At 38.5% G+C, this 25,432-nt stretch overlaps 1 protein-coding gene across 5 annotated transcripts in view; it reads left to right on the top strand.

Annotated features, from left to right (window-relative positions):
- The window catches only part of ptprfa (protein tyrosine phosphatase receptor type Fa), a 498,031-nt gene that overhangs the window by 288,996 nt on the left and 183,603 nt on the right, over nt 1-25,432 (top strand). For all 5 annotated transcript variants that reach the window (XM_060919685.1, XM_060919687.1, XM_060919683.1 and 2 more), the window contains exon 6: nt 6,347-6,457. In XM_060919685.1, coding sequence (XP_060775668.1) covers nt 6,347-6,457 — 111 coding nt within the window. The remainder of the gene's footprint in view (nt 1-6,346; nt 6,458-25,432) is intronic.

Below are 25,432 nucleotides of genomic sequence, written 5' to 3'. Positions count from 1 at the left end.
ACTTTTGTGTACTTGAAGCCACACTAATCATCAATATACTTCAAGTGTGTTTATGATTAGTTAACTTGAGGCATGCTATTTTGGAACAACTAATTTTGTACTAAATACATTTTAATTGTAATTAAATTGTAGAAAAGTGCAACTTGAAGTGTATTTAGTGTACTTTTATGTGCTAAAGTGGAACAACTTAAAGTATATTTTGTATACTTTAAGTATATGACTTTATATGTACGAATATATGCTTCATTAGTACTTTGTATTATAAGTACCTTAAAAATTAGCACACTTTAGAAATTACACATAACTTTCACTTAAAGTATATTTTAGTATAATATATTTCTATAAAGTGTAATATAGTATAATTATTTTAAAGTGTGTTAAAAGTGTTAGCGTGAAAGTGTGGTTAGTATACTTTTTATATATTTACAAAAAGTACAATTTGTGTAAGTACATTTTCAATATACTATTGAAAATATGAATATACTTTAAATATAATAAAGTACTTTTTTTTCGCCAGGGTTTGTATTGTATTCAACTGAATATAGGTTAAAATGGATTTGCAAATCATTGCAGTCTGTTTTTTTTTTTTTTTTTTAATCTGCATTTTGTTGGGGTTGTACAAGGAGTAAAGCAAAGCAATGTTTTGGTCAGGAGCTTTGTCATAAAACAGCATGAAGACATGTCTGTTCATACAGTCATGTGATTATAGTGCAGTGAGGGGAGATTTCTTTCTCTGTATTGCATCATGTGTGTGTGTGTGTGTGTGTGTGTGTGTGTGTGTGTGTGTGTGTGTGTGTTTGATGCAACAGTAGAGCTACTGCAAAATTTAAAGACCAGTAGAGCTGAGTGAGAATATGGATCAGCATGTGGATTGAAGCATGATGGGACAAAAGCATCCAATCCGAGCACACGCACACGCGCGCGCGCGCACACACACACACATACAGCACTTCTGTAAACTAGGAAATGTATCATACATTTCCTCTTTTCCTGTTCCTCTCTTTCTTTGCTATACTAATTTTCTCTCTCTAATCTGATTTGCATTTATATTACCTTACCAGGTGGTACACCAATCAGAGGTAAGAATGCTGGAAACAAAACGCATCATCTCGCCTTCTCCTCCGCTTACCACAAAGTCTACCATTGCATCTGTCTGTGTGTGTGTGTGTCTCTCTCTCTCTGTCTGATTGTACATTTCAGTGCATGAAGGCTTCAATCATCTGCCTGATTTATTCACTTCAGAAACACCATATGAAGACAGTTAATTGGAAACTGTTATATAGAAATTGTATCTAGCTTTCAATACGGTCAGGGGGTGAAAGTCTGAGTGCACCACCAAAAACTAATTTCATAAGCTTTGAACTTGAGTTTACAGTATAATAGCATTGTTTGAAATTGAGAGAAAGAGTAAACACTATGTTTTATTCAAAGAGTAGCACTGTATGCTCCTTTATGTTAATTATTGTAACAACGAACATCTGATATTGACTCAGTCACACAGAGACACGATTAGTAAAAGCAAACCTGCTTACTGTCCTACGACTGAAACTGGGCATATAGTGCAGCATGTGTAGCCCAAATGTATTCCCAAGTTTCTGTTTTTCACTTTTTTTTTTTTTCAAAATCAGAAGATTTCCAGTTTGATGCTTGATCAAATCTGAGATAATTCAGTGACGTGATTCGAAACAAAAAAAAGAGTCAATGAGTCATTCTAAACCTTCAAATCTCCAGAATAATCAGTGATCTTACCTTATTTATTTGATTATATTATTTGATTGACCTAAAATGTACACAAGTCTCTTTGAGATGGTCAGTGTGCGACTGGAGACCAGCAACTCTCAAATGACTGAGCTGAAAACAATATGAAGAAGATAAGGTTGAGACAAACCAACTCTTTGAATGTGCAAAACAAAGGCAGCATAAAATTATCTGGAAAATCAGTGTAAAATGTGAGATTTCACTCTGTCTGAAGCTTACGTATGTCCTGATCATCACTTTGACATCTTTCAGACCCTCCAGGATTTTGCGATGTTGCGATTTGCAACTTCAACGCAACTTCAACGTTCAAGAGAAGCAACATGTGCGAGTCAGTGTTTATGTAGACTTAAATTCTGTTACTGAAAGTGTGTTATGTTTACAGTGAAGGACTGTGTGCACTTTACATTATTTTTTTACTTAATACAAGAAATTAATGGATGCCAACATTTTTGCCAAAATGGTATTTTATTTTCCATTGTTTAGGCAGCTTCAGCATCATACTGTGAGATTCTGTTCAAATTGTTTTTTTTTTCTTCTATGAAGCCTGAGCCATTTATTTTATTAGTTTATAATTATTGTTTAATTTAGTCTTCAGGAGAGACTGCCTGCACACAGTACTAGTATTAATAGTTTTTTTTTTTCTTACATGAAAGCTGAGGCATTTATATTATATTTTAAGGTAACTTCATGTTGTGCTGTGAGGTTCTCTGCACTTTAATTTTTGAACCAACAGGTGCATTTGGATAAGTAAAGCCTATTTTTCTGCATTTTTGTAGTCCTAGTAATCTTTTATATTGATAAAGTTGTTTATAGGACCATTTCTCAGTGTCTGTTTTTTTAATCAATAGTTTTTCAGTAATAATTTAATATTTAACATATCACTCAATTTTAATCACAAAAAGAGAAAATTGCAACAATTTCTCGCAACTTTCACTTCCTCCCGCAATGTAATCGCAACAAAAACCTAAAAAACACCGCAACTTTCATCGCAATTTTTTGGAAAACCCCCGCAACATCAGACATTTTAGCCCGCAACAATCACAAAAAAGGCCCGCGAAATCCTGGGGGGACTGGTCTTTGTGCTTAGTGTGTAAATAATTCTTGGTAGTGCATTTAGACTATTGAACCCAAACCCATCTGAAGTAGCTTTATGGTAGAACTGAACAGATCTCTGCAGTCAGGTGACTCACAGTCTGCTTTATATGAGGAGAGAAAGAAACAGTGAGAACCAGTACTGCTTTAAGAAGACCTAACATTAGTGATCAGTCCGTCAATGAATCATAAAGAATGAAAGAGGGATAGGAGATAGGAGAATAATAGAAAGAGAGAGGGATGTATATCAAAAAAGGCTATGTCGAGAGAAAGAACTGAATGAATAAAAAATAAGCGAGAAAAATAGTGAAAGAGAAAGTGTGCATTTGGAACTGTGTGTGTGTGTGTGTGTGTGTGTGTGTGTGTGTGTGTGTGTGTGTGTGTGTCCCCTCAGGTGTTCATCAGAGTAAAGATATTGATAACATTTGGAAAGATTCCATATTCCTTTGATTCTCTTTTAATTTGTCAGTGTGGACACTTCTAACCATCCTACGATGCATTTCAGGAAGTTCTTCTGAAATCCAGCCGCAAAACATGGCTTCTTTTAATGTGTGCGCTTCCATCAGTCAACTGCATGATGTGTGTTGCAGTTCCACAGCGTTACAACACTAAAACATCACATATATTCACAGGACTAACTGTCTCTCACAATTAAACATCATATACATGTTTTATTAAAATGTGCTGTGAAATATGTGTGTCAAAAGCAAAGACCAGAAACCCAGAATCAGGTTGGTACTCAAGATTTAACCAGGACATTGTGGTGTGTGCAAGTGTGGGAGCCAGTCTGCCCTGAGGTCATAAATACCAGTCATTGCACAAAATCACATATTCTGTCATATTCATGTGCCAGATTGAAATTTTTTGGAAATATATTTATCATTAAAATGGTTTGCTTAAGGTGGCTAGCTGATTTGAAATTGGCATTCGATAAGCTACGGTACCTAGCATTGTAAACTGGGACTGTTACTGTAGTATTTAAGCCAAGTATAAATATCAAGCGATTTCTTATAGTAAGGTATGAAGTATAACTAGCTGGCTAGTGTTACACTATTGTCAAATAGCTAAATATCAAGGTAGCCTGATTGTTAGCCACTATCACTCTACACCAGGAGTCTTCATTGCAGTACATAAAGATTACCTATTCTTTGTTTGCAATCATGTGACTTTTGCCTCCTGGTTCACTTCCGGTTTCCAAGTGATGGGCAACAATCAAAGATAGTGTCCAAATCAATATAGCGTCTGTTGTCATCTTGTGGAAAATGTTGTACATCTGACTATGTTAACGGACTAAAACCAAAAGCAAAATCGAGATATCAAGAAAAAAATATACTGGGGCGATGGATTAAACCCCTACAGCTTAAAAAAGACTGACTAAGTGATTTCAACAATTTTCCAAGCATACAGTTTCCGGACATTTCCAATTATCTGTTCGCCCAAAGATCATTTTACATGAAGAATCAAATGAAAGCTTTGAAAAGTCTTGAAGCCTATAACTTTTTCATTTGTGGCTGGGTTCATGACATTAGAATAAGACTTCTAAAGGACAATAATCGTCTTATTTTTGCCAGGGTAAGTCAAGTGAGCTGACATGTAGTATGTGATTCGAGTCAGAGCTGCTGTAGGCATTTTTGCAATGATAACTTACATTTTATTTCATGACATTTCAAACGTAGCTCAGACTTATGAATTGACATCATTGGACAAACTGAAAAAAATACAAAAACAATCGAGTTTCAATCAAGGCCGACCTACAAACTAGTTTCTTCAATGGTTTGTTTTACGACATCCAAAACGTAAGAAAACTCATTTAACATTATAAGTTTTGATTCTAGATACATAAAGTATCATGATGTACATACCTTTAACAAAATGATCGCTGCAAACGCAGGCATATGGAGACTCGATTCCTTTCGAACACAGTGAAAGGTTTGCAAGCCATTTTTCATGGCGTCTTTTTGAGATATTTTTTGTTCTTTCACCCTTGTGCACAACTTCTTTTGATATCCTATAACACCTTTTGTCTTTTTCAAAAATTTGATCCGTTTCAACATCCAAATACAGAGCAACAATCTGGCATATTTGGAGGCGAAATACAAGAAACTACTGCAAAGCGACTGTAAACAAATATGATACCTACTAGAAATCTGAATACATAATGAGGCAGATCATTACTGGAAGTTATGTCTATTGTAAACAAAGGATAGAACCCACAGCAAGCTGGACACACATTGGGTGTGCCTTCAGTGGTCTGGGGGCCCGCTCGACTGGGGAGATATCCTCGGTCACAGCACCAGAGCTGTATCTTCATTCTTTTCTTTGTATTCAGATGATTTTATCATAGAGAAATTGGTCCAGTTCAATGAATATGCACTTTATTAATAATTGCTGTACACACATATCATTGGTTTGAAAGTCCCAGGGAATGCACATGTAAAATGACAATCGTATAGTTTTTAATAACTATGAGTATGATACTGGACTTGGTGACAGGTCTTTGAACTGCCCATGCATGGCCTAATATTCTAATATGCACACTTGATTGACATCAGGACTACCTGCCTGCTGCGCCACTCAAACACACTTGGCTGTGTGGGGAGAATCAGGATCATTTAACCCTACTTGCAATAACTGGGGACTTGGAGGCACAATAGATAAGCGCTCACAGCTCCAGGGTCCCTGGTTCAATCCTGAGCTCATGTTATGCTCTGTGTGGAGTTAGTTTTCACAGCTTCTCCTCATATGGTTTTCCTTCAGGATCTTTGGTTTCCTCCGACCTCTTAAAACCATGCCAGTAGGTTGATTGGCTACTTTAAATTTCCTTGAAGCATGTTTAAAGTGCGTTTCCATCCAGGGTGTATTCTGGGCTCACACCCAGAGGAGTTAGCTTTTGCCAACCGTTTAGCTTTCTCTGTCTGCTTCGACTCACAGACTTTTCAGATTTGAAAAACACTGAAGGAGGAGTAAGAAAAATCAGCCATGCAATTGGAGAACATCCAATATTCTTATTCACATTGTCAAAAGTCACAAATTGTTCATTGTTTGTGGCACAAGTTAATATATATTTATTAATCTCATCAGTTTTACCTTCTCTGGGACTTTAAAAAGGACAAAAAGTAATTATTATATCACTGGAGGTACAACATATCTTTACATGTTAACAATTGCTGTCCTTTTTAAAAACGTGTCTTTGTCCTGAAGCCAAATGGATCCATACAGCAATACAGACATGTTGGAACATGTTGGTCTCCAGGATAATATAGACCTGCTGGACTTGAATGAGTACACAGACTTTTTTTAGTGTGTAGCGGAACCCTGTAAAGACACTCTTTGAGACTGAGAGCTGTCTGCTTTTATTTGAAGGATACATAAGTAGATTTGTGACTTCTACCCATGAATTCGACCCTGATGTTTGAAACCTCAAGTCAGGGCATGACTGTGGTCTTGTTTTAGAGCAATGTGTCTGTAGTTGTATGACCTGCTGTGTTGTTTTCAGGTGCGTTGCAGATAGAGAACAGCGAGGAATCAGATCAGGGGAAGTACGAATGTGTGGCGACGAACAGCGCCGGGACACGATATTCCGCTCCGGCTAATCTCTATGTCAGAGGTAAGAGACATCCAGAGTGGACACAGCGGGCAAAACAACAATGCACAGGACTAAATGTTAAATAACCCCATGTACAACGAGATAAATAACGATCTAACCCAAAATGTCATGCTGTTCAACCTCCTCCTGCTCTCCATATCTCTAGCTTTATTCAAATCAGAATCTCACACACACCTGCTTTGCCTTCTGTGAACTAAACACTACAGTCATTTGTTTCTTTTAGGGAAGATGAGTCCACTGCTCATGTTCAATATGGTTTTGTTACAGTTTTCTTTGTTTAAATTAGCGTTTTCATCTCAAGGTCCTGGAGGACCAAAAACACACACCATGAAGACCTGGGTAATTAGCTGAATCAGGTGTGTGTGTGTGTGTGTGTGTGTGTGTGTGTGTGTGTGTGTGTGTGTGTGTGTGTGTGTGTGTGTGTTGCTACATTCTGTAGTGCTGTAGGCCTCCAGGTCTGGAGTTTGATACTTGGGGATTAAAGTGTGTCGTTGATCTTAACTGTACTGGTCTGGTACTTTTTGATTGTACTTTTGATTTCATGGAACAGGTTGTAATTTTTCAGAGCCCTCTGCCGTCTGACAGGAGAACTGCGATTGCAGTGAAAACAACTGCAGGTCTCAACCTTCCCTTTTCTCAACCATCTCACCTATGAAGCTGTGTGTCTTGTGATTTGCCTCTTTTACATCCAGTGCATGGCAATGCAATTACAAACTATGTCTCAGTAATCCCATACAGTACATGTTAAGCTCATGTGCAGGTGATATAACACTCAAATAAAGATGAGGTTAGTGTTAGATAAGTCAATAATGATGTGCAGATAAGACTTACATTTAGGTAAGGGACGAGTCACTCACCTGTAGGGTTAAAGTAAAGTACAGGTGAGATAAGAGGCAGGTCCATGTGAGATGGTCAGGAACAGGTTAAGTTCAGGAAGGATCAGATACAGATGAGGTAAAGGTTAAGCAGCTAGGAACAATTCAGATAAGGGTCAGTTTGTGGTAAACATAAGGTACAGAAGAGCTAAGAGTGTTGTACAAGTGAGGGAAAGGTTAGACATAAGTATGATTTATGTACAGCTGAGGATTATGTGCAAACAACAGTCAGGTAAATGTGGGAAAAGAACTGATGATTAACAGTACAGTTGAGGATCATGTATTGATTGATTTACTTTATTGATCCTAAGCTGGAAAACTGTTATGTTACAGCAGCAAGTTATCAGACATGCGAAAAGAAAAAGACACACTGTACAAAATAAAATAGAATTTTTAAAAAAGTTGTGTAAAGGTAAGGATGAAGTTCAAGTGAGGCACATGTCATATACAGATGATGCAGTAGTTATATACAGGTGTGGTACGCTCTCAGAAATAATCCCATTAAGGGTATATCCCTTGTACATTTATTTTCTAGGACCGTGCATGTGGTGTAACTTTAATTAGCTATTAAAGTAAAGTTTTTCATCGTTAAAGGTATATACTCACTAATATATTCACATATTGAAGTACAAAACAAACTACGGGTATATATTAACAATTATTCCATGAAATCGAGTCCTACATGAGCTGATAGCCGACGAGGCGTGTAGCAAATTGATGAATTCAGGAATTGACATTAGTGTTTTTGTTGTTTTTTTTTTTTTTTTAGAAAGTGCCGTCTTGCTGTCATGCCAAGGTATAGAATCACTTTAGAGATTTAATTCTTCCTTGAACATTTCACTTATGTAATTTTCAAACTTCTTTGAGTTTTTGAACCAGTCTAAAGAAAAATTGACAAATTTTAATGCTTAAAGGTGAAGAATGGAAAGAAAACGACAAAATGATGGTAGCAATTTGTGAAAAATGCAATAATAATAATAATTCTTGAAAAATAAAAAAGACATTCTTACCATCAAATACTTTCATTCCATATTTTGTTGCTTTTTTGGGGTTTTGTTTTTGAGAAGAGTTTTTATTTCATCCTCGGTTGGTTCAGCAACACACTCCACCATTTTGTTTTTCTCTAGTCACGGTATGACTAGAGAAATAGCCTAGTAGTGGAGTAGCCAATCAGAGCACGTGATTGTTTATATCCAGTGAATGTGGATAGACGTGTGTGTGTGTGTGTGTGTGTGTGTGTACTGTATATAAAAATATACACACACAAACACAGCAGTCCTTGAAGGTTTGTGAACCCTTTAGACTTCTCTATATTTCTGCATAAATATGATCTAAAACATAATCAGATTTTCACACAAATCCTAAAAGTAGATAAAGAGAATGCAGTTAAACAAATGAGACAAAAATATTATACTTGGTCATTTATTTATTGAGGAAAATGATCCAATATTACATATCTGTGAGTGGCAAAAGGATGTGAACCTTTGCTTTCAGTATCTGGTGTGACCCCCTTGTGCAGCAATAACTGCAACTAAACGTTTGCAGTAACTGTTGATCAGTCCTGCACACCGGCTTGGAGGAATTTTAGCCCATTCCTCCGTACAGAACAGCTTCAGCTCTGGGATGTTGGTGGGTTTCCTCACATGAACTGCTCGCTTCAGGCCCTTCCACAGCATTTCGATTGGATTAAGGTCAGGACTTTGACTTGGCCATTCCAAAACATTAACTTTATTCTTCTTTAACCATTCTTTGGTAGAACGACTTGTGTGCTTAGGGTTGTTGTCTTGCTGCATGACCCACCTTCTCTTGAGATTCAGTTCATGGACAGATGTCCTGACATTTTCCTTTAGAATTCACTGGTATAATTCAGAATTCATTGTTCCATCAATGATGGCAAGCCATCCTGGCCCAGATGCAGCAAAACAGGCCCAAACCATAATACTACCACCACCATGTTTCACAGATGGGATAAGGTTCTTATGCTGGAATGCAGTGTTTTCCTTTCTCCAAACATAATGCTTCTCATTTAAACCAAAAAGTTCTATTTTGGTCTCATCCATCCACAAAACATTTTTCCAATAGCCTTCTGGCTTGTCCACATGATCTTTAGTAAACTGCAATGTTCTTTTTGGAGAGCAATGGCTTTCTCCTTGCAACCCTGCCATGCACACCATTGTTGTTCAGTGTTCTCCTGATGGTGGACTCATGAACATTAACATTAGCCAATGTGAGAGAGGCCTTCAGTTGCTTAGAAGTTACCCTGGGGTCCTTTGTGACCTCGCTGACTATTACATGCCTTGCTCTTGGAGTGATCTTTGTTGGTCAACCACTCCTGGGGAGGGTAACAATGGTCTTGAATTTCCTCCATTTGTACACAGTCTGTCTGACTGTGGATTGGTGGAGTCCAAACTCTTTAGAGATGGTTTTGTAACCTTTTCCAGCCTGATGAGCATCAACAACGCTTTTTCTGAGGTCCTCAGAAATCTCCTTTGTTCGTGCCATGATACACTTCCACAAACATGTGTTGTGAAGATCAGACTTTGATAGATCCCTGTTCTTTAAATAAAACAGGGTGCCCACTCACACCTGATTGTCATCCCATTGATTGAAAACACCTGACTCTAATTTCACCTTCAAATTAACTGATAATCCTAGAGGTTCACATACTTTGGCCACTCACAGATATGTAATATTAGATCATTTTCCTCAATAAATAAATGACCAAGTATAATATTTTTGTCTCATTTGTTTAACTGGGTTCTCTTTACCTACTTTTAGGACTTGTGTGAAAACCTGATGATGTTTTGGTCATATTTATGCAGAAATATAGAAAATTCTAAAGGGTTCACAAACCTTCAAGCACCACTGTATATAATATAAATTCACCAAAGTTGTGCCTTTGATGGTCCCACTACAGCAACAAGGTGATTATGTCTGAGAGTGCATAGGAGAAATGGTTAAGGATCAAAAACAAATGAGACAAGAATGGTATAGCCGACTGTAAGGTTCCACTGTTGTTGAGGTTGAGTTTAAGGTCAGGAACAGGTAAGGGAATAGTCAGCTAGGGTGTAAACATCATACGCAAGTGAAAAACATTTCTAGGTAAGTGTCAAGGTTTGGTATAAGTAAGGTACAAGTCAGGTATCAGGTCAAGAGTGTGTACCTTTGGGAAGGTAATGGAAATAGTCACATAAAAGTGAGATTATGGTGAGTGACAGGAAGTTGAATATAATGTAGAGTTACACCGTGTGTAATGTGTGTGTGTGTGTGTGTGTGTGTGTGTAGCATGTCTATAAGGTATGCCTATAAGGTTCCTGCAGAATCAAAGGGGGAATTCCAGATGAGCAGCAGGCTGAAGTGAGAATATTTCAAAGGGATTTGTGCCTTTACTTGCTTCAACTTCACACCACAGCTTGATTCTCAAAGAATATCTCTCCACCGATACTGTCACCTCTGTTAACTCTTTCAGAAAGGGATTATTTTTAGGCAGAGTGTGGAAAGGTTTAAGATACGGATATGAGATTTTGCAGTGAAACAAGTTGCAGCCAGTTGTAACTGTTGTAAAACTAAGATGTTAATAAACACCAACATGAGCCGAAATCTTGTTTCCAGAACAGTCTACTTTAGTGTTCATATCATCTGATTCATGCCATTGTAATTAGTGAATAGCTATATACACTGCCAGTCAAACGTTTTTGTGTACGCTGTATTTAAGCTTTGTTAAACAAGAGTCTTGTTTTAAATTCTATAAAATTAGAGCTGTATGTTGTGAAGTGAAAAATATTTGTCGATTTTAAAATGCCTAATTAGAGATTCAGACCATGCACTTTGGGGGGGAAAAGTGATTTCTGAAAGAATTTGAAGTTGTATTCAGAAATGTGCATAATCTTTAGTGCTAAAACTAGCTATCTATCCAACATAAGATAATTTGATATGAGTTCTTAGAAGTCATATGCAAATGTCCATAATGCTAATGATAACTAGCTGAGCTAACTTGGCAGGATATTTTTATAATATTGTGTATCATATAATATTAAGATGCTTTTGAGCCCCAAATGGTTACTTATATCTAAAAATTTGATGGGCGTCTTTGAGGTCATAGATTGGCTAAAAGAAACAGTAGGCCACCAGTCAAAAGTTTGGACACCCCTACTCATTCATAGGTTTTTCTGTATTTTGACTCTTTTCTACACTGCAAACAATACTGAAGACATCAAAACTATGAAATAACATATGGAATAAGTATGGAACTATGTGGTAAATAAAAGTGCTTTTAAAAATAAGTTAATTAGTAGAATTTATTGCCTTCTTAATGTGTTTGAGATCAAACAGTAAATAATAAATGATAAAAATACAGTAAATAGTCCTATTCCACAACTGTAGTAATCCATATTATGTCAAGAATCACTCAACTAAGTAAAGAGACACGACATCCATCATTACTTTAAGATGAAGTGTCATTGAATTAATAAAAATAAAGAAAAAACATAATTAGAAGGTGTGTCCCAATTTTTGACTGGTACTGTGTGTCTATTTATCGTAATCAAAAACTTGGTTGGTGGTGTTCAGATAGATCCTCCATTTTGTCTGTGGTATGGAACTGTAATATGCATAAGAAACTTGAGGTTGAAGACATATTGGCAGTGTACCATATTGAGAGAGGCCAGGTTCCTTGCTGATAAGTAGACCAAGAAAAGGTAAAGGTATCTATAATCATGGATACAACTAGTGTATGCTAATCTATGCTGAGAATTGTATTGAAATAAATCAGCTTTTTCAAGCTTTTCTAATTCTCTCTTTGTGGTAACAATTCCAACACACAACTAATTTGTTTGTGCACGCCAAAAAGTTAACTAGAGCTAACGTACTAGGAATCGACCAAATTAGCTAATGATAGGCTAGTGAGATGAGACACCTGTCTTAATTTCTCTCATTTGACATGCTGAATTATTAGCTCATCCAGCTGACAGGCAATGAGTTTATGCCATCATGTGTTGTCTGTCATCCGTCCAGCATCGTCCACGTTTCATGAAAATAATTTCTTCTCTCTCAATTCTTCACCAATTTTTATTCTTTTTGGCAGGAAGGTAGGTCTGCCTGGGGTGCATATAGCTTCTATGTAAATTTGCATAATTGCAGTTAATAATGAAGATGTGGTGTAATTAAGCCCTAACAAGCAGTGTCCACACAAATCGCTTCCTCCTCAATTCTTCACCGATTTTGATTCTTTCTGGCATGAAGGTAGGGGTACCTAGGGTGCATATAACTTCTACCCAGATTTGCTTAATTACAATTATTAATGAAGTTATGGACTAATTAAGCTTTAATGAGCAGTTCAACAAAAATCACTTCTTCTCGGTCAATTCCTCGCCATTTTGGATTCTTTCTGGCAAATAGGTCGGTATTCTTAGGGTGGATATAGCTTCTATATATAGCTTGTATGTCGTGTATAAAGCTTGCAATATTTATTGCACAAGGTGGCCCACTTTAGATCGTTCCTTCTGGACTGGACAGGGCCGGAGTGAGCTGCACCGTCATTGATGGTCTCGTTAACTCTTTCAGCTGTTTTGAGACAATTCTGTGATTTAGTAAACTTTGCAACACTTCCATCTCATTTAAAATATTTGGTTTGTATCTGGGTCATATGCTTTGTGTAAAAAAAAAAGTTGGTGAATAGATTTTGTCTGACCTTGGCTTCAGTTCACCTGTCTGAAGGAAGAACATTTCTGAGTTTGTATCTGTTAGGTGTGTAATATTGTGTGTGTGTGTGTGTGTGTGTGTGTGTGTGTGTGTGTGTTCTGGAAGAACAGAATTGTGGTTCGTTCCTCACTTATTCCCCCATCCTGTTTGTTCACCCTGATAAGAGTCTGAACCAGAAGCTCCAATAACATATGCAGAGCAGAGTTCATATCCGCCGAAATGGAGACTTTTTGCTTTTGATCTGAACTCAGAACTCCGACCACACACACCTTAAGATGTGCCAACGGATGGAACACACACTCAGAACCTTGGCCTTTTGATGTCATTCAATATATATTTATGAGTTTGTCTGTAATCGGGATCAAATTCCTTATTTGTAACCTGTGTGTGTGTGTGTGTGTGTGTGTGTGTGTGTGTGTGTGTGTAATGCAATTCTTTGCTTTAGGTGCAAATACAAGCCTTATACATAAACTATGTGTATATAATAAACCATATATGTGTTTTTATTTCTCTTTAATGGGTGTACTCTTATTTGAACTTGCCTAACCTCCTCTCTCTACAGGTGTGTAAAACCTACATCAATGTGTGGGCTGTTCTGGGTGTGTGGGTGGCCTCTCTTCTTCTCGTTGGTGCACTTCAGCCTTTTTCTTTTTTTCCCTCAGTTTATATGATCCAGTTTTCTTTGTTCTCACCTCTGTATGCAGGTGTGTCTCTACGTGGGTGTGTTTTCTACAACTATTCCATATCTCCAGGTTATAACTTAGCATATACACACTCTGTATATGGGACTGTTCATTGCTGAAATGCTTTTCCTGTTCCATAAACATCTGTGCATGCTCAAAGTCATCCTCATGTGCCTTAATCATTAGCAGACCCACAAGTAGCCACTTGAGGGTTCCTGCCTTCTCACTGCTTGTTCGTGCTGATGCTTAGAAATGTGTTTCCAAGGTGTGGGTGTGTGCGTGTGTGTGTGTGTGTGTTTGAGGTTGTTGATGAATAGGATGAAGTAGGAAAACTATTTGATATATGTGTCTAGCTTTTCAGATTTAACTATATAACTATATGCAGCATAGAAAGTCATGGGAGTAAAGAATAATGTGTGCCTGTGTAAGTTATCTTTAAACTCTGTCATGTTTAGATCTTAAAGAGATGTGCATATCTCTGTGCTACAAGGTGTGTGTGTGTGTGTGTGTGTGTGTGTGTGTGTGTGTGTGTGCTTGACCTTGGTGTTTCAGTGCAGAATATTTGCCTGTTTTACTCTCTCTGTTTCTCTTTATCTTCTCATTCTCCCTCTTTTCCTCTACTCTCTCTCTCTCTCTCTCTTTCTTTCCTTCCCTCCCTCTGTCTCCATCGCATCCTGCCATCAAAACTCACTCCACTCCCCACTCTCAGACCAGCGGGAAGGTGGGTCCTTTCTTTCTCCTTCTCTTGATCTCCATGGAGGGCCTGTGGATCACAGTCAGGCTCTCTTCTTCAGTCCCGCCCAGGGCTTCTACTACAACTTAACCTCCCTTTTCTGCCCCTTTTTATCCCTGTTTTCCCTCCTTTGCCTCCTGGTTTCCTCCAATTCCAACCTCATTTGCCCCAGAATTTTCCCAACAGTCTTTGCATGCTGCATGGATGCTCTGCCTTTTAATTGTTTAGCCATGCCTGTTGATATTTTGTCTTCTGTCCATTATCTTTCATTTTCCATTCATATATATATATATATATATATATATATATATATATATATATATATATATATATATATATATATGCTGTAGCTTCATTCCAGTTAGTATCTTCTATTTTTCTCACATTAGATACCTAGTCAGGAAAGCAAGTTAGGCTTCCTTGTTCTTCTTTTGAATGAGCAACACGTCTGTTTGGTGTGTTGGTTGTACACATCTTCAGAAATGAAGGTGTCTGGAAGATGCAATATTCACCCCTTTCACATATCCCACAATCCACTGCACAGTTGGGAACTTCCGGTGGTCAGGCCCAGGCTGCTGATAACAATACAAAAACCAATATTTGGCGATATAATCAGTTTTGATGTTCAAATATCAGATGCAAGCTGAAATGTGATGTTATTAGATTGCTTTTATATGTCTAATTACTGGTTCCATGGTATTTTTCATCAGCACAGAAACTTTTAATTGGTCATCCTTATATTATCGCCCATACAGCCCTTTCACTTTCACACTCTACATTGTTTATACGAAATACATGTTCCAGCTACTCAGCACTATAACTCTGGCCAACAGCATTAACAGTGTACATTTACAGTGATGACAAACAGTAAATGTGCAATCATTTCAAGCAGTATTAATCTTGAAAAAATATGTGAGAGCATGTAAACCTGTAATAATATTTGAACATTCAATATTTGAACATTGAAACTGATTATATCGCCCAATATTGGGTTTTGTACCGTTATCAGCAGCCTGGGCCTGACCACTGGAAGTTCCCAACTGCGCAGTGGATTGTGGGATATGTGTAAGGGGAAAATGCACATGAACAGTAGGGACAGTATGGGGATGTGACTTGTCGCCATGTTTATTGTTTACATCATGCAAATCCTTTCTTGCAAATGCAAGTTCTAGATTGTCTGTCTGAGTTCTCTGGTGTGCCCTCTAGTGGAATCCTCCAGTAACACACATAGTAGACAGGCTAGTATGTGAACAATTACGTTCATGACACAATCCATTGTCTATATGAATATGTGGTTAAAAAGCAACTCTACCTCCAGCTTAACTTGATGTAGAACAAGTTGTCCTTGCTTAATCTAATTGTTGTTTTATGGTAATTTGGATACTTGTGTGGTCGACACAGTGGTGCAGAGGTTAGAACTGTTTCCTCCAAGCAAGAAGGTTCTGGTTTTAAACCTCGCAGGCGACTGGGGCTTTTCTATGTGGGGTTTGCATGTTGTGCTTGTGTGGGTTTCCTCTGGGTCCTCTGGTTTTCTCTGACAGTCCCAGGTATTTTATTTTGTCCAAAGACATGTAGATTAGGTCAAGTGGCTGCTCTAAATTGCCCACGGATGTGAATGTGAGTGTGAATGGTTGTTTGTCTCTGTGTTAACCCTGCGATAGATTGCTCAATGTCACTCAATGTCATCAGGATGTGGCTCCAGCTTCCCCATGACCCTGACAGATAAGTGGTATAGATAATGAATGAATGGATGTGTGTGTGTTGAGGAGGGTTGTCTCTGTCGTTTTCAAAATCAAATTTGGAGGGCTAATGTTAATCACACGTTGAGATGCTTAGCCTTAATATGCTTTAATATAGGCACTGTTTTATTATAAGTCAGTTTATCATTACCAGTTTTCTATTTTATTTTGTGCTTTGCTGTCTCCAAAGTAAAACACTGCCAAACTACTGATGTTTGTGGTGTGGAGAAAGGCATTTATCAGACAGTGACAGCAGATTATCTTACTCTCACTGGAGCCAAACCCAAGCAAATCAATTTCTGTTTTACAATTCCAACGTTTTGAGGCAGACTCTTATTTCCCAAAGCCTTTAATTGTAGAATCCAAAAACTTGGGATCAAATTTGAGATCAAATATATATATGTAATATATTGTATATATTACATATTATGCACATACAGTGCCCTCCATGATTACTGACACCCCTTGTAAAGATGAGTAAAAAAGGGTTAGAAAAAAATTCATCTTTTGGTGAAGGAGCTTCATCTCACACTGAAAAAATGAGAAAAATCCAACCTTTAATTGAAATAAATTTATTCACAGAAAAACAAAATCATTCAAGAAATAACAACACATGTTGATGTGACAGATGTAACCAGAAAACTCTGACATATCAAGTTTGATTTTCGATCGTAACTATATAGTAATGATGTAAAGTGAAAGCGCTGGTTCACTGCTGTCCACCAGGCACCCAGCAAGCAGAGTCTGTCATGGTGTTGTTTCTGACACATGGCATGCAGTGTCAAAGAAAGGAATAAATATGTATTCATAACTGTGATGTGCATCTCATTATTGGTTTCACTGTCACAAGACAATGCAGCAATTCACTGATGTGAAATACACGACACGACACAATTCAATGGCTCATATGCTATAATATTATTATTCTATTCAGGTTGATTTTGTGCCCTTGCAAATATTTTGCTTATACACTCATCAGGAGCTCTGCTTTTAGGTACTGGTTAAGTATCTATATTATTATTTACTATTTGATCTCAAACACATTAAGAAGGCAAGAAATTGCACTAATTAACTTTTGATGAGGCACATCTGTTAACTGAAAAGCATTCCTTCCTCATGAAGCTGGTTAAGATAATGCCAATAGTGTACAAAGCGTCATCAAGGTAAACAGTGGCTACTTTAAAGAATCTAAAATACGAAACTTATTTTGTTTAACAATTTTTTTGTTTACCACATAATCTCATTTATATTCCAGATGTTATTTCATACTTCTGATGTCTTCAGTATTGTTCTACAATGTAGAAAATAGTCAAACTACAGAAAAACATATGAATGAATAGGCCTGTCCAAACTTTTGACTGATACTGTATGTATTGTCTAACAAATAGACTTTCTGGCGGCACGGTGGTGTAGTGGTTAGCGCTGTCGCCTCACAGCAAGAAGGTCCTGGGTTCGAACCCCGGGTCCGGCGAGGGCCTTTCTGTGTGGAGTTTGCATGTTCTCCCCGTGTCCGCGTGGGTTTCCTCCGGGTGCTCCGGTTTCCCCCACAGTCCAAAGACATGCAGGTTAGGTTAACTGGTGACTCTAAATTGACCGTAGGTGTGAATGTGAGTGTGAATGGTTGTCTGTGTCTATGTGTCAGCCCTGTGATGACCTGGCGACTTGTCCAGGGTGTACCCCGCCTTTCGCCCGTAGTCGGCTGGGATAGGCTCCAGCTTGCCTGCGACCCTGTAGAAGGATAAAGCGGCTAGAGATAATGAGATGAGATGAGAAATAGACTTTCTTTTATTATAGACAGGCATATAGGTGTCCATAATATTTTGATTTGATGGGCACTTTAACCTAGAGATGTGGGCAGGACTGTTTTTTATATTATTATGTTTAGCTACTATGTACAAAAGTTTACCTTATAGTACATTCTGTCTCCGTTTTCATAAGCAGGTTGCCTTTGCAATGTCACAAGGCACTGAATCTCCAAGGTCACACAGCAAAACTTGTTTACGGATGAGTCTCAATTGCAGAGTGTAATTATCCTCCCTTTTCGTAGCTCAGAGTATTTGAGGATGGGACATATTATTATCATCGTTTGAGTAAATGCCAAAGAGCTTTTTGAGTTTGGAAGTGTTTAAGCCGGATAAAAAGAACTGATTGTTTAATTTGGAAGGGGTTGTGTTGGTTCTGGCTCCAGCTATGAAAATCAATCCTGAGACAAGTACAGAGAGAAAGTGTCTTTCTCTGCTCAGGTTTCTTGTACATATGCTGATCTGTCTCTGTAAGCCAGGGTTCTGGTTGAACACAGTCTACATGTCAGAATGAAAGAGTGTCTTTTGAATGGCATCTGAAACTACTGTCAGAACTATACTGTTATTGAAAATCATTACACAGCTTTGTTGAATACTCGATTCTGACTGGTCAATTACGGCATTCTACAGTCTGTTATTTCTGAATGGAAGTCCACTGCTATTAATAGCAAATTGACACAGTTCTGATCATCGACTTCGGAGGCCCATGTCCAATCATATCAATTCACAGAAAGAAGTCCGGTAAATATTGTTGCTGTAATAATCAAATTAACAACGTCAGCTCATTCACAACATCCTATGGTGGCAAAAAAAAAAAAGTTACTCCATCAAAAACCACCATGGAAGATTTTTTTCTAATATTAATTTTAACGTTCAGTTTAACGTGAATTATAACACTAAGTCAGCTAATCTTAAGAAGGCTATGGACGCAATTCAAACCACAAGCTCTAATGGATCATTTTTAACAGAAGCACTATAATCATTTTTAAAATCAATAAAGTTGTTTTAAGTCCATATTTTGTGTCATATTGATTTCTCTTGTCAGTAGCCATGTAATAAGTGGTATAATGTTCAGTGAGCTGGTAATCATTGTGAAATAAACCCCTTCCTGTCAGGGTCCTGCATCACCCTGTCTGGGTTTATCACACACTAATGACTGGCTCGTTGTGCATTATCGCTTGCTTAATCAAACCTTTTGACCAATCAGGTTTCAGAATTCAACAGTGCTGTGGTTTAAATGTAAAATACCCTCATACATGCATAAAGTTAGGAATTTTCTCTATTAGTGCACTCATCAAAGTTCCTTTCTATTCATCTTGGGCGGCACAGTGGTGTCGTGGTTAGCACTGTCGCCTCAGAGCAAGAAGGTTCTGGGTTCAAACCCAGCGGCTGACGAGGGCCTTTCTGTGTGGAGTTTGCATGTTCTCCCCGTGTCTGCGTGGGTTTCCTCTGGATGCTCCAAAGACAATATGGGGCAGCCATGGCCCATGTTAGCTGAAGTGCCCTTGAGCAAGGCACCTAACCCCCAACTGCTCTCCGGGCACTGTTGCATAGCTGCCCACTGCTCTGGATACGTGTGTGTGCTCATTGCTTGTGTGTGTTCACTGCTTCAGATGCGTTAAAAGCAGAGGAGAAATTTCACTGTGCTTAAGTGTACATGTGATAAATAAAGTTGTTCTTCTTCATCTTTACTTTTGTCCCATCATTGCAGACGCCCTGGTTTATGTCAGCATCATGATTAAACATTTGTTCTGATCTGTGTGGCATTAGTCTGTTGTTTGACATCTCCTGGAAATGCAGAGTCATTGCTCGAATCGAGGCTTGTTTTGACATGCTAACTGAAGATCAAGGTTGTTTTTTGATCAGTGCAGAGAATTTTCATTTGTGTCAATCTGACTAGAGTCAGAACTGTTTCTGTTGCTCTGTTCACCATTAATGGGCAGTTTTGTTTATTATTCATTTGTTCATTCATTCATTCATTCAGTCACAGGTGCATGCTCTGTTGATTGTGGCTCAGGCTGCTTTGCTTCCTGCTTGTGCTGCTGTCTGACATGCTGGAGAAAGTGTGTGTGTGTATGTGTGTGTGCGTGTATGGACCACCCTTCCCTTTAATCTTCTGCATCTCCTTCCAGCATTTTAACTCTCTCTTCTTCCTGTAGCATGCTTACTCGACTAGACTAGTGTGTGTGTGTGTGTGTCTGCATTTCAAAAACTCTCTTTAGCAAAATGAGTTGGTGGTATTCTGGACCATCACGCTGTCTTCTCTAACTCATTCCAACTGAATAAACTCAGCCATCATAACATGTCCATTCTCCATATCCATGGTGTCCATAGGTAACATCTGTTCTCTGTGTGTATGATGACTAATGTGAATTAACATGGACTAACGTGGTCTCTTCTTCCTCCCTTAACCTCCAGCCAGGGTGCTGAGACTGTGTGCTCTCTTACACACTGACTAGTACCGTCGGCTGGCTGAAAGATAAAATAATATAGCCCAAGACCCGCACATACATACACACATGAAAATCGCCTATATATTATTACTGGCACAAACATAAATAAAGAAAAAAGAAACATAGCCCAAATGTAAAATGGGGGAAATAAATGGCCTAAAATTAAGAGAGAGAAAAAGAGACACGGGCCAGAAATAAAAAGGAAAAATGGAAACATAAAAAGGTAAAAAGTAGTTTGCCTCAGTCCTGGATTCGAGCCCCGTGGCCAGCAAGGGCCTTTCTGTGTGGAGTTTGCATGTTCTCCTCGTGTCCGCGTGGGTTTCCTCCAGGTGCTCCGGTTTCCCCCACAGTCCAAAGACATGCAGGTTAGGTTAACTGGTGACTCTAAATTGAGCGTAGGTGTGAATGTGAGTGTGAATGGTTGTCTGTGTCTATGTGTCAGCCCTGTGATGACCTGGCGACTTGTCCAGGGTGTACCCTGCCTCTCGCCCAGTCAGCTGGGATAGGCTCCAGCTTGCCTGCGACCCTGTAGAACAGGATAAGCAGCTACAGATAATGGATGGATGGATGGATGGATGGATGGATAGTTTGCCTCAAATATAAAAGGGGGGGGGGGCCTTTGGGTCTGTCATAAAAAAGGGAAATGCAACATGCCCTAAGCATAAAATAGAGAAGAAAGAGACATTGGGCTCCATGACATACAAGGAGAAAAAGAACACTGACCCAACCATAAAAAAGGAAAAATTACACATTGCACTAAACAGAAAAATGAAAAACATGACTCAAACATAAAAAGTGGGAAAGGATCATGAAAAATACAATTAGAAACATTGACCTGAATATAAAAAAGAGAAAATGAAACATGGACCAAACATTTAGAGAAACATATTTAGAAGGTGATTTAGTTCTGAGACAGGCAGAGTTTTGTGTCATCTCCTATGGTGTATAAACTAAACAAAGTGACATTTAACAGCTCAGTTTTCACTTTCTTGGTGTTTTTATGGTGCACAGCCAGGTGCAGGTGATAAGGCGCCGTTGTGTCTCAGCCGCTGTACTATCACGAATGCCTCTCTGTTCTGCTTTCCCTCAGGGGCATAAAAAGCCCTCCAGTCTAAAATGGCATTCATGTCACGTAAACATGGGCAATTAATAATCACCTTGCTTCCTGATCTGTCTGTAGTCCAGTTTGGCCATGCTGTACCAGTTTAGACCCTGCTTAAAGGGATAGGAGCTAGTGCAAATGTGCAGGTTTTCCATTCGTGTACCTTCTGTGAAAAGGACACGAGACAGTTTTATTAATTATTGATTAACTTAGCAAACTAAATCAAATTTGTTTGTTTTATATGTAACAGTTATTCCACAAAATCGAGTCGTACATGAGCTGATAGCCGATGAGGTGCGTAGCGCTGAGTTGGCTATAAGCCGTGTATGACGAGATTAAGTGGAATAACTGTTTTATTCTGTCCACATTCACTGGATTTTGAGAGACAGAGCATTTTTATTTTTATTCTTTGCAAATTTGATAAATAAAAACTTGATACAAAACGTCTGACAAAATCATTTCCACTTAGGCAGACTTCTTAAAAACCTGTCGATGGCTGCACAAATTGACTTTAGTGTTGTTGTTTTTTTGGAGAAAGTGCCATCTTGCTGTCGTGCCGAGGTATAGAATCACTTTATACATTTATTTAATTCTTCCTTGGACATTTCAGTTATGTAATTTTCAAATTTCTTTGAGCTTTTGAACCAGTATAAAAAAAAATTTCAACAAATTTTAATGTGTCAAGATTAAGAATGTAAACAAACTGGCGACTTGACAGAAGCAATTTGTAAAAAAAAAAAAATGCAATAATAATAATTCTTGAAAAATAAAAAAAAGATATGTTCTTACCATCAAATACTTTTATTCCATATTTTGTTGCTTTTTTTATTTTGGGGAGGTTTGCTTTCAAGTACAGTTTTTATTTCATCCTCGGTTGGTTCAGCAACACGCTCCGCCATTTTATTTTTCTCTACTCACAGTATATGAGCTGATAGTCTAGTAGTAGAGTAGCCAATCAGAGCACATCGATTGCTCATATCCAGTGAATGTGGATAGAATAATAAGTAAATATGCTGTATGTTCACTTAATTTGAATGATACAATAATGATAACTAAAGGTTTTTTTTTTTTCACTTTTTTCCTAGCTTGCTAAATGTAGCAACTTTTGTCCATGATCTGTAATCTAGTCTGGATTAATCTAGTCTTAATCTAGTCTGCAGTAGTCTTCTAATGCACTTGAGAGGTTTGAGCCTGTCCTTTTCAGGGAGCAGAGCTAGTTGCCCATGACTCATTGCATAAATGTCTTGTACTCTTGAGTGTCTCTCAAACAGCGGTCATGTTTCAGGTTCCCTGATCCAGCCTGATGTATCTTGGAAGAAAATTTAATGTTTTTAATCAGAAGTGCTGAGTCATGTATATTAAGTCATCTGAGATTAATAGGGTATGTTGAAGTGGATTTGAAATTTTGAATCACATATGCTGTTGGGTGTGTTGAAATCCGGTATGTCTAATGAGGTTTGTTTAATCATGTCTGTGGAATCAGGTTAGCGGTTTCAGATGTTTTAAATTGATAGGTCATTAAATGTTTGAAGAAACTGAATTAGATGTGCTGAATTGGCTGGTTGAATTGGGTGCTTTGGATTGGGTTTATTTGGGTGTTTTGAGTTTAATGAAATGTGTTAAATCAGATTTATTGAGTTGGATATGTCAAATTGGGTGTGTTGTACAGGGTGTTTAAAGAAATTAGCTATTGTTCGAGATGCAAATATCCCAGAAACTACATAGTTGAGGCAAATGAAACTGAACAGGCTTAATGTTGAGCAATATAAGATTTATTCCTCAAAATTTGAATGAGAAATTCAAAGGGATGTGGATTCCATGAACGATTTCACAAATTTTCAGTACGCACACCGCCTGAGACACAGACACACAGACAGTCTTCCTCTTTGAACTTTTTGTTCCGTGTCCAAATCTGCATTGCAGTTGATGCATTTTTTGAGAATTCTCTCATAAATGCACACTGCACAGTCTTGTTCGACTGTACTCTAACACACAAAACGCCTTTTCTTTTCCAGGTAATGGCATTACTATACCTAAGAAGATCTCATCTCATCTCATTATCTCTAGCCGCTTTATCCTTCTACAGGGTCGCAGGCAAGCTGGAGCCTATCCCAGCTGACTACGGGCGAAAGGCGGGGTACACCCTGGACAAGTCGCCAGGTCATCACAGGGCTGACACATAGACACAGACAACCATTCACACTCACATTCACACCTACGGTCAATTTAGAGTCACCAGTTAACCTAACCTGCATGTCTTTGGACTGTGGGGGGAAACCGGAGCACCCGGAGGAAACCCACGCGGACACGGGGAGAACATGCAAACTCCGCACAGAAAGGCCCTCGCCGGCCCCGGGGCTCAAACCCAGGACCTTCTTGCTGTGAGGCGACAGTGCTAACCACTACACCACCGTGCCGCCTACCTAAGAAGATAAAAACAAAAAACATTAAGCATAAAAATTTGACCTGTTTCCACACATGCTGTTAAAATTTGAGGTCAATCGAACGAGAATTGGCAAAGTTATTAGACGATGAAATGATATCAATTTTTTTAAACACCCTGTATTTTGTGTGCTGAGTCAGATGCTGTATGTGGTAAACCTGTCAGATCATGTTTGTTGAATCATGTATGTTGAATTAGGTGGATTAAAGCAGATGTGAGGAATCGAATCCATATCTTTGATTCAGTACATTTGATACAGAGATTTGATTAATCTATGGCTGAAGTAGATCCAAGCTGAATCTGATTCATTAAATCAGATACACCATATGGCCAAAAGTGTGTGGATACCTGACCATCAGACCAATGTAGCAGAGAGTGGGGAGACTTGGGACAGGGGAGACTTGGGGCTGTTTGTCATTTATTATTTATTTTTATTTTATCCTGACGCCCTGTAGGCTACGAGGCTGTCTGCCTGTCGCAGCTCCCAGACAAATACCCATTCACGCACAAACATTGACACCTACGGTATGGGCAAGTCAGAGTGAGACAGTTTGTATTCCCATAAATTGATTTCAACCAATCAGGACATCCAAGCTGATTACATCAGAAGTTAGATGTAACTTCCTTTGGAGGCACAAAGCTGGACACTACGGCAAGGTATATGCAGTCCAATATTTTTGTCAACCAAAACTTGTATTCCCTACTTTGCAATTCACCTCCATTCTCTGATGTAATGTACACTGGTGAATTGGGGATTTGTTAAGAATTAAAGTGTGTAGCCTAGAGTTACCATATTATTTATTAAACTTAAATTCTGGGGGAAAATATTTAAGGATTTATTTTTAAAATGGCCAGATGGGGAGAGTTGGGACAGTTCATCATGTTACGTTTTTTTTCCCTTGTGGTTTACAAATATAAAATTGTTTAGAATTTTTTGTTAAAAATGTAGGTGTGTCCCTGCATGAAGATTCAGTTTATTTAATTCTTTCTTGAGAATGGAGCTGTTTTGTCGAGTCAGGTTTGGGGTAAACTAACATTTTTCTATCGCTGTACCAGCACTGCGTGTTCATACAGTTCGGATGTTACAAGTTTTGATCTCATCTCATCTCATTATCTGTAGCCGCTTTATCCTGTTCTACAGGGTCGCAGGCAAGCTGGAGCCTATCCCAGCTGACTACGGGCGAAAGGCGGGGTACACCCTGGACAAGTCGCCAGGTCATCACAGGGCTGACACATAGACACAGACAACCATTCATACTCACGGTCAATTTAGAGTCACCAGTTAACTTAACCTGCATGTCTTTGGACTGTGGGGGAAACCGGAGCACCCGGAGGAAACCCACGCGGACACGGGGAGAACATGCAAACTCCACACAGAAAGGCCCTCGCCGGCCACGGGGCTCGAACCCGGACCTTCTTGCTGTGAAGCGACAGCGCTAACCACT

The sequence above is a fragment of the Neoarius graeffei genome, chromosome 4, assembly GCF_027579695.1.
Source record: "Neoarius graeffei isolate fNeoGra1 chromosome 4, fNeoGra1.pri, whole genome shotgun sequence".
NCBI classification, from domain to species: domain Eukaryota; kingdom Metazoa; phylum Chordata; class Actinopteri; order Siluriformes; family Ariidae; genus Neoarius; species Neoarius graeffei.
Note: the sequence above shows the minus strand (reverse complement) of the source record. Positions and strands in the feature narration are given on the sequence as shown.